At 36.7% G+C, this 10,733-nt stretch overlaps 1 protein-coding gene across 1 annotated transcript in view; it reads left to right on the forward strand.

The window, feature by feature from the left end:
- Positions 1-4,954, forward strand: part of LOC107071182 (uncharacterized) — a 33,595-nt gene extending 28,641 nt beyond the window's left edge. The window contains 1 exon segment of the mRNA XM_015329948.2: positions 740-4,954. Coding sequence (XP_015185434.2) covers positions 740-1,010 — 271 coding nt within the window. The 3' untranslated portion in view covers positions 1,011-4,954.
- The last annotated feature ends 5,779 nt before the right edge of the window (positions 4,955-10,733 follow it).

Below are 10,733 nucleotides of genomic sequence, written 5' to 3' on the forward strand. Positions count from 1 at the left end.
GAGAGACGTTTCTTTCTCGCAAAAAAAAAAAAAAGATACTCTTTAATATCAACATGTCGCTCTATTTATTTGTAGGCCAAATGCAGAATACTTTTGGCTTCTTGATCGTAACTAAACCCCAGCGCAGCCATTTTTATCCTCCTTGCACCATGATCGTTAATTTTTAATTATTATTTTTATTCTTTTCTCCCAAGTAAATGATTTTTATTGTCTTTTGCATTTAAACACGGCTGCTTCTTTATCATTCTGTTTCATAAATATATTATTATACATTTTTATGTATATATTATACATACGCGTATACAGGGTGAACATTTTTAAACACCAAGTGTATATTTCTTATTAAATATTGTTCATAGGTGTATTGAAAATGAATGCAACAAAGGTGGTGTTCGATAGTCCATCCTGTATATCACAAATATATTGATGTCTTATTTTCGTTCTTATTAATTGAATCATTTTTAACAACGATGGCGAACCCATGAATTTATTTAAAAAAAAAAACAAAAATGATTTCAAATCCTTTTTGTTAGAAAAGGTTCGCTATCAATGTTCTCGTCTTTATAGTAAAAAAAAAAAAAAAAGAAAAAATGAACGAAACAAAAAGAAAGTAAAAATGCAAAAGAAAAATAATTGGTAAAAAAAAAAAAAAAAAAAAAAAAAAAAAACAGAAAAAAAATACTACGAAAAAAAAAAGATTTGAATAAAATGAATAAAATAAAATGTTCTTAATTCCCAGTTTAATCTCCATGGAGGAGGAGTCACGGCGCAAGGAACAGAAACTGTCAGCCGCGTTGTCGTACAAGCAGCGCGTGATAGACGCGTTGGAACAACAGATAGCTGCTTTGGATGCGGAAAATTCAAGATTGACGCTATCGAACACGCGACTACTTTCCGCCCTGACGGATCTTAAGCAACGTTACAACGCAAAAACACAATCTAACAACGAGACTACAGCATTGTTGCAGAATATCGCTGATATTGGTGAATTGAAGAGTTCTTCCTGTTAAACAAGAAAAAGAAGAGGACGAGCAGAAGCTGAAGGTGGTGGAGAAGGTGGAGGAGGAGGAAAGGAATTAAAATGCATTTTAGTAAACTGGAAGAACGATGATCAATCATCTGCTGTTACCGTTGTTGTTGTTGTTGTTGTTGTCGTTGGTTGTTGCTGTTGCTGTTAGGGTTGCAATTGACTCGACTGATCAACCAACTATCGCTTAGCGCTGGCTACCTCCCAGTTTATTATTCATAACGAGTAATAATATTAATTATTATTAATAATACTGATAATTAAATTTAGACGACGACGACGACGATAATGACGACGACGATGACGTCGACATATTGATTGTAGTTAAACGATACGATATAAGTTGCGTCAAGGCAAATGTTATATCATTTTTTCAATAGGATAGATATCACGTGCGATATCAAGAGTTTTCATAGATTTGCGTAATCTAATTAACAAGACTCTCTATAATAATTGACGTATAAGTTTTAAAAGAGAAATTAATAAACTATTCAATGTCTTATTAAACGTAAAAGCAAATGAAGAAAAGTGAGAATGTTGGGATAAAAATAAACGTAGAGAGGCTACCTTATATATATATATAGTATATATTAGGACGAACGAAAAAGAAAAGAAAAGAAAAGATGAAAAATAAGTGAAATAAGGTGAACAACAACAAAATTTCATCGCGAGACACCGATCAAATTCTTTTATCGATGTAAGTCGATGTAAGTGTTAATCGTTTCTTATTAGAAATATTTAGGAAGCAACACATGCGAGATATGTCGTCGTTTCTTCCTTACTCTCGCGAATCTAAATGAAATGGAATAGAACAAAAAAGAACGAAGAAGATTAACGCGCGTATCGATTCTCGAACGAGACTTTGCTTCGTTCGAGCATGAACGAATTTCAAAGTCTTTCGATACGAGGGAGGAAAAGGATCAGCGTAAATTAGTTTTTGTTTTAAAAAGAAACTAATTTGTAGGAATATTAATCGCGTGTTGCAATCTTCGTAAATGTTTTTATTTATCGCGAGAATTTAATCTTTTTTCTTTCTTCACACAAACACAAACACACATTCTTTCATTCTTACTCACTTTCACTCTCTTTTCTGTCCTCTTTTTCTATCTGTTTCCATCTCTGTCCTGTCTCTTCCTTTTCCATCCTCTTTTATCCTACACACAAGTATACATATATATATGTTATATATTAATTAATAAAAAAAAAAATTATATATATAAATATATATATATATATATAAATATAAGTATACCGTCGATAAGTACCTTGACGCACGTGCACCGTGGATTATTATTTAACATCGACGAACGATGAAAACGTCATCTCTTTGCCCGTTCGTCGTAAGCTGCATTCAAAATGAAAAAAAAAACAAAAACAAAAAAGAAAAGAGTATTTACTAATTAAATAAAAAAAGAAAAAAAAAAGAAAGGAAATATCATAAGCGATGTAAAAAAAAGGGCAACAACACAACACAGCACCGAATCGAACGAACCTTCGGCGGAATCCTTTCGTATACGCCCGAGCGTATATTTTTATGCGGGTTTTTTTTTCTTTTTTTTTTTTTTTTTTTTGATTTTGATTTTCTTACACGAAAATATCGCGACTTTTTAAAAAGATTTGTTAAATTCTTCTATTATTAATTGTTAATAACTTGTTTCGTTACTTTTTTTTCCCCCATATTAGATTTTATTTCTCATTGAAGATGAGATCGAGCGTGGAAAGATTAAAAAAAAAAAGAAAAAGTGGGAAAAATAATGTTGAAATGGAAAGAGAAAAAAGAAGGAGCGAGAAAAATCGTTAAAACCAATAGGGGTTTTCAAATGTTCGATATAAGAAAAGCCTCTAACAGATGATTATTATTATTATTATTATTATTATTATGCATCTCTTAATTTTTAAGCGACAATATTTATTTAAGTAGTTTTACCAAAGACAAAGAAAGATTTTTCTATCGCAAAGAAACGGAGGAAGAAAAAGAGTACTATGATTATATATATAGAAAAAAAAAAGATAGAAAAAAAGGAAATAAAAGGAGCGTACGATTATATTTGATTTTCTCTTTCTCTTCTTCTTTTCATTTTCGTATACACATTTTTTTTTCTATAATTATGTATCATCATTATCATCATTGCCATCATCATCATCATCATCATCATCGTTATCATCATAATTATCATTATTATTATTATTATTAATATTATTATTATTATTATTATTATCAATCGCCAGAGTAGTGTCGTATAGGCGATGGCATTTAGTGAATCGAGAATAAAAATAAATCTCTTATTATAAATGTGGTATGTGAAAAGTGTTATTGAGAGAAATAAAAATGCGAGGAACGCGATGATTCGTTCGCGTCTCTAAGTGCAAAATAGAGAGGAGAGACGAAAAAAAAAATGAGGAAAATAATTTTGCGAGAGGATTTGCAAAGAAAAAAAAACATGAAAATGCATGAACGTATATATAAATATATATATATAAACCCACACACACAAACACATCATATATTATATTTGTTAATAAAGCGACGGTCTCGTTAGTTCCCCGCAAATAAATGCGTTTAAATGTATTTTACGTTTTTACATCACAATTCATTATCGATTATATTTGTAGCCATTGTTCGTACAATGCGTCGTATGCCTGTTGTATTACGTGAAAAAAGAAAAAAAAAATAATTAAAAAGAAGACTAAATGTGTTGTGTGTGTATGCGTGTGATGAGGAAGAGCGTGATCATCGGATGGATAAAAATGCGACGTTAAAAAGTCGAATTAAAAACAAGAAAAAGAATAAAATAAAACAAAATATAATAATATGAAATAAAATATGAGAGATAAATAATAGATGATATAGAAGTATATAATACATAAAATTACAATATAATATAATGCATACATAGAGATGATACGTGTGGTACGTGTGAGAACGAATGGATGAATTTTATGAGTGTGGTTAGTGGTGTGGTGATGATAAAACAAAACAAAAACAAAAAAGAAACAAACAAACGTGTGCGAAATTAACGGTGATAGATGAAGATTATAAATTTAGTCTAATCTCGTTAAAAAGTATTATCTCATTGACTTGTACTATAGCGTTAACAAAATCTTCAATCTCTCTCTCTCTCTCTCTCTCTCTATCCTTTAGTCGAGTAAGTCTCGAATCTATGCTTCCTTTTCTTTTTTCTTTTTTTTTTATTTGGAATTTTGTTTTCCTTCTTTTTTCAATGTTTTTCTCATCTCATCTTTGAAGAGATGAATTTTGTATAGAAACGCGTAATTCTTTCCACCCCTTTCGTCCCTTTCTACTTTTAACCATAAGCGTAATCTATACCCGTTTCCCTCCTCTCTTCTATCATTTCTTTCATGTCCCTTCTTCTTCTTTCCTTTCTTTCTTTCTTTCATCGCTCCTATTCCTATTTTTTTTTTTTTTTTTTTTTTTTTTTTTTTAATTATAACGAGGAGAAAACGGGAATAATAATAGCGAAATATTATAAAGAAATGAAAACTGCCGATTCGCGAAGTTGATTATTATTATTAATATTATTATTATTTTTATTATTATTAATATTATTATTATTATTAATATTATTATTTTATTTCATTCTTTTTTTTTTTAATTATTTCTTTTTCTTCCTTTCGATTGTCGAGTGTGTTTATATGCGATGTATTAAAATTTAATATATTAACGCTACATTTCTTGTTGGATGATGTATAATCGATGATAAATGATAAAGAAAAGAAAAGAAAAGAAAAGAAAAAAAAAAGCAAACCCACAATCTATTATTATCTATTTAAAAATGACTTAAATAGGTCTGTACATTTACTAAGATTTTTTGGTATATTCGTTTCAGCAATAGACCATCACTGTATTTATGCGTATAGCGACTACTAGAGTACCAGTACATGAAAAATAAATACGATTAGACATTATTGAATTCTTTGTCAGTTTACTCTCTGAAAGAAAAAAAAAAAAAAGAAGAAAAAAAACCCCTCATTAATATTAATTTTCATTCATTTAATAAATCGTACCCACTCCCCGCTCCCTCCGCCATTTTAAAAATGGCGTATCTACGCACGAGTTATTCAATGAAATTATCAATGGCGTAGTAGTACCATCGACATTGAATGAATTCTTCGTAGACGCGTGAGGTAAAATCAATGCGTTGATGAATTTTCTTCGTAGATCTTGTAGCAAATGCATTGACAAATTTGTGCGTAGATTTGTAAAAAGAAGAAGAAGAAAAAGAAAAAAAAAGAAAAACAACATGAAATAAATTTTGAAAAGCAAATAATAAAATTATTACCTGACGCGTGTATGTATAGAGATGCATGATAACGAATTAATTAAGAGATAAATGTGAATCGTCACGATTAATGACCAATCAACCAAACGTCCATTGTTTACTGCTAATCTGTATACATATACATATTATACATATATAATAATAATATTATTATTATTATTATATATTATTAAAAAAACATTTTGTTTGAATAATCTGCAAGGAAGTATTGATCGTAATTATACGCATATGCAAGGCATGCACATTCGCACGCACATTCACACATATCACACGTTATGCACACACACACACATTCATATATACATTATTAGATGTATATTTAACATAAAATAAAGCTCATGACGAGTTATACCGAGCACAGGATAGATAGATCTCGCGTCCTCGATCGTCAATGGCTCTATAAATCGTTTGGAGTCGACGACGACGTAACGCGCGGTTCGACGACCCGATGCAAGAACGGATCGATTAAATGGACTACGCTATAAACTTCCGCGAGTTTCTCGATGAAAGGGAAGAGCTTCTCCGGACCTACCTTTCGGATCTAAAAAAATAAAAAAAAATAAAACATTTGAGATAATGAATGATAAATAATAATAAATTAATAACGATGATAAAATTAATTTATTAACTTCTTTTTTTTTTTTTTTTTTACTTAACTTCCGCGACAGAGATTTACTAAGAACATTCAAGAAGACGATGATGATGGGGTATCAGGTATGTCGACATTTTTCTCAATTACGTATAACATATGTTCCTTGCAAAAAATATCCTCGAACAATTGCTCGCGAGTTTCTCGATAATCGTCCTATCTCTCTCTCTTTAATTTATATATATATATATATGTGTGTGTGTGTGTGTACTTATCTTTTTCTCTCTTTCCGTATTTCTCGAACGGCACGCCGTTCTCTATTAATTAGTGTCAAGGTTATACTCGTTAGGCCGTGTCGTTGAAAGACCGAGTTCGAGTTATTCCGAAAGGAAACGTACAAAATCAAGAGCGTATTAGAGAATTACATTAAAGATCATAGATCATTAGTAACAATAATCAGCTTGTCCAAATAATCTTCTTGACTAAATTCTCAAATGTTATTTTTAAAATATTTGATAGAAGAAGAAGAGTGATCGTTGTAAAAATAATGCTAATGTTACACGAGTCGGTAATAAGTCACAATTATTGTTTTTTAGTGACGTAATGAAGAATCGCAATCGCGTAGAAATGAATTCGAAGTAGGACTTGGCAAAGCAGGCAATGTAGAAAGATAAGGGAATAGTGTGAAAGAGAAACAGAGAGAGAGAGAGAGAGAGAGAATAGCTTAAGGAGGCGGTGAAAAGATAAGATACGGCGAAACAAGTGCGATAAGCCGAAATGAGATAGCGTCGTCGCAGGCAAACCACTGCTCGTATCTCAAAGTCAATGTCCTATGAAGGACTGCTACGAGCACTCGAACGCGCACACGCTTTTCTGATTGCGAGTGTTGTCCGAGAACATCTTTTTTCTCTTTCTCTCTCTGTCTCTCTCTTTCTCGGGTTCTTCCATCCAACTCGTTGATCTGACGTGTGGGCGAAATGGCACGCACGACGAGTGCGTACTTGTTAAGGAATGGCCATTGATAACAGCCTTCGACACCGAATCTGCCTCTGACCTTAAACTTCAAGCATCCATGTGAGCAAGAGAGAAGACTAACGAGAGAACGGATGATGACGATGCTGTGTAAATTTCCTTCTCGTCTACATCTCACGTCTTGGATTATTTTTTTTTTTTTGTTCAGTCGTAGCACACCTATTCGTTGTTACCTTAAAAAGATATTTCGCGACGATGGTAACTTATAAACCTGTAGGACGCGTATGGAAGTTTATATCGTATACCGAGATAAATATGTTTGTCCGATAACGAAATCCGCATACGTATTATTTCTCTTGTAACATATGTAGATATATATAGAGTTTGGCATTTCAGGTAAAATAGATATCGATGATTTTATCGAATACAACCGTTATATTCAGGACTAATCGTCTTTGACTAAAAGTTTCGAAGAAAGATTATGCGTTCTGAAATACCGCGAAATAGGACGATGGATAATGAAAAGAAAGAATAGAAGCGATGTCATTGACACTCGATAAAAAAGGCACAGAGTATAGGATTTCGCTGAGTTTGAGATTTTTCATTAGAAATTCCTAGAAGAGAGCAACTACACAAACACACGCGTGATATAGAAAAAAGAAGAACGACCGATAAGATTGTTTTAGGTGACGTGGGATATACCCCCATGACCTTAAACTTCGGACGGGTCTGTATATCATTGATTGCGCGATATCGAAAGAAGATTGATAAGGGGCGCCGCCAACCAAGTATAATTTGGAGGAAACAAATAAGAAAGAGAAAGATTGGTGTTTGTCGTTAGAAGTACAAAGGTCTGCGATTCTTAGGTAACGATAAGATGACGATGACAACGACTAATTAACGAAATCAACGATAGGAGTACTCGCGCGTGCGGATAGACAGAATGATTGAACGTCTCTTACTATAAATAGTTGAAAGATTAAGAAATTGAATAGAGACTAAGGTATATAACACGTATTATATCAAAATGTTCGATAACCAAAATTATAAGATATGAAATAAATTGGAGAAGATGTCAGCCCCTTTAAGCGGGAAGGGATAGTAGTAGTAATAGCGGGTTCCATCGAATCTGACCCTGGATCGTATATTCCATTACCAACGGAATCGGTCATCGTTGACCCTTGTACGTTTCTCTCCTGACGCACTGGGACGGACGCATGCACGCACCTATGAGTGAGAGAGCGAGAACGAGAACGAGAGCGAGAGCGAGAGAGAGAGAGAGAGAGGGGTAAAAGCGGAATCAGGAAGAGAGAGCGTTGCACCGCTCGAGAGGGTACACTGTACCAGTGAACCCGGTGTGTGTACTTGCCGACCGTCCTCCCCACCACCACACCCTCTCGAGGAAAGAGATAAGAAGGGGGAGAAAATTCGCGCACCCGAGCGTCCTTCTCTTTTTCTTCTTCTCTCTCTCTCATTCGCTCTCTCTTTCGAGAGAGAGCAAAGGGTGGCGCGCGTCGACGACTCACCCTCCTCCGTGTTCGTGGTGGGGATACTACCGGTAGTGGGGGATCTGGTCTAGGAGAGGCTCGCCGAGGAGAGGGGCGCGACGACGGCAACCAGAGGTCATTGACCCGAGCGGCAGCTTGCCGGCTGGTAGAGAGAGCTGCTACGTCGTCGTCGTCGTCGTCGGCTTCGTCGTCGTCGTCGTCGTCGTCGTCGTCGTCGTCGTCGTCGGCTTCGTCGTCGTCGGCTTCGTCGTCGTCGGCTTCGTCGTCGTCGGCTTCGTCGTCGTCGGCTTCGTCGTCGTCGTCGTCGTCCTCGTCGTCGTCGTCGTCGTCGTCGTCGTCGACGATGATGATGATTTGCTCTCTCTCTCCCTCTTTTTCTCTCTTTCTCACTTTGACCGTTCCGCGTTTCTTCCTAACCTCGTGTGTGCCCTACGCGCGCGTTAACGTTGTCCGTTGTCGTCCTCGACTACCTGTCGTCATCGTTTTCGTCGTCGTCGTTGTCGTCGTCGTCGTCGTCGTCGTCGTCGTTGCCGTCGGAACAACCAAGGATGCACGCACACACCGATAGATGAATAGATAAATAAAGAGAGAGAGTCGTGCGTTTTTGCTTTTTCTTCTTCTTTCTTCCTCTTCTCTGACAAAAAAATCTATCGCTTCGTACCCCTTATTTTCTTTCCTATATCCCCCTAGTTTATTCTACTCTCTAGGAGCAAGAGCGAGAGAGAAAGAGAGAGAGAAACGATCGAGGGAGGGAGAAAGAAAAAGAGAGAGCAAGACGTCGAAGCTCCACGCGCGTACTACGAGCGAGCAGAGGGTCTCTTATCGCCTCGACTGTTCGGAACGGTTTCACGGAGCTCTCTCTTTCTTTTCCTCTTTCTTTCTCTTTCTCTCCTCTCTCTCTCTCTCTCTCTCTCTATCCTTCTCTCCTCCTCTCCTTCTTTCTCTCTCTCTCTCTCTCTCTTTCTCTTTCTTTTATAATCTTTGTAGTCAATGTGAAGAGTCGCGAAAAATACGAGAGTACATTAAAATAGTAAACCAAGTGTATCCCGTTACGGATGAAAGTTTGTTTGTTTGTTTGTTTGTTTTGTTGGTAAATAGAAAAGAAAGTAAGAAAATAAAAGAGAGAGAAAATAAGAGAAGAAGAAGAAGAAGAAGAAGAAGAAGAAGAAGAAGAAGAAGAGAGTAGCTGAGAGTGAAAGAAGACTGAATTGATGCGTAAGGTGGTGGTGTTTTTCGGTGTTGTTACAAAAGGATATTTCGTGCGAATCTCTCGTGCGTTGGGTTGTGTGACAAGTAGGATTATTCGGGTGCGAGAAAAAGAAGTAGTAGCAGTCAGCAGTTAACAGCCACCAACAGTAGCAGTAGCAGCAGCAGGAGCAGCAGCAGCAGCAGCAGCAGCAGCGCCAGCAACAGCACCAACAGCACCAGAAGCAGCAGCAGCAGCATAACCGAGCGCATCGACGAGAAGGGGGTTGAGGTGGAGGAGAATAAGGTGGAGGAGGTGGAGAAGTAGGAGGAGCAGGAGGTGGAGTGGAGGAGGTGGCAGAGGAGGTGGTGGAAGAAGAAGAGGCCGAAGAGAGCAGCGAGTGCGACGACCGGACCACAGTAGTGTACCGCGTTTGTTGTTTCGCTGGCTCGCTTTCGGTCTACCCACCCGCCTGCCATCGTCTTCGTCGTCGTTGTCGTCGTCGTCGTCGTTGTCGTCGTCGTCGTCGTCGTCGTCGTCGTCGTCGTCATCCTCGTCGCGGAATCGCAAACCGCGCATCGAGTGTCTTCGACAATCGCGCCTATTCGCGAGTGTCTCTTTCTGTTTGTCTTCCCCTTTTTTCTCTTTCTCACACACACACACACACACATACACACACACACACACACACACACAACACACTTTCTGCCTCTTTTTTTTCTCCCCTTCTTTCAATCTCTATCCGTTCGTCTGTTGACTTCTTTCATTCTTTCAATCTTTCTTTCTTTTTTTCGTTCAAACCACCCCTCTGTTTTTTCTCTCTGTCGTCAGTGCGTGCGCGTCCCCGGCCGGTTCACGTACGTTATTTTCGCGCGTTCGCCGGTGCTCTACGCAGTAGTGAGGAAGAGGAAGAACAAAATCAAGATAATAATATTAAAGAAAAAAATAAAGAAAGAAAGAAAGAAAAAAAGAAAGAAAGAAAGAAAGAGAGAAAAATTCGAAGTAGGAAGAGAAGAAGAAGATGAGAACGTCGTAATCCGTCTTCCTCCAGTGGTGAAACAGAAGGCCGGTGTCGAGTCTGAAAGAGTTTTGAGCATGGTTGATGAGTAAAAGGGGAAGGAGAGGAGATGATCCGATAAGAGGAAGAGGG

This window comes from Polistes dominula, unplaced genomic scaffold (assembly GCF_049000335.1).
Source record: "Polistes dominula isolate Pdom_NZ unplaced genomic scaffold, Pdom_raw_medaka contig_73, whole genome shotgun sequence".
Classification (NCBI taxonomy): Eukaryota; Metazoa; Arthropoda; class Insecta; order Hymenoptera; family Vespidae; genus Polistes; species Polistes dominula.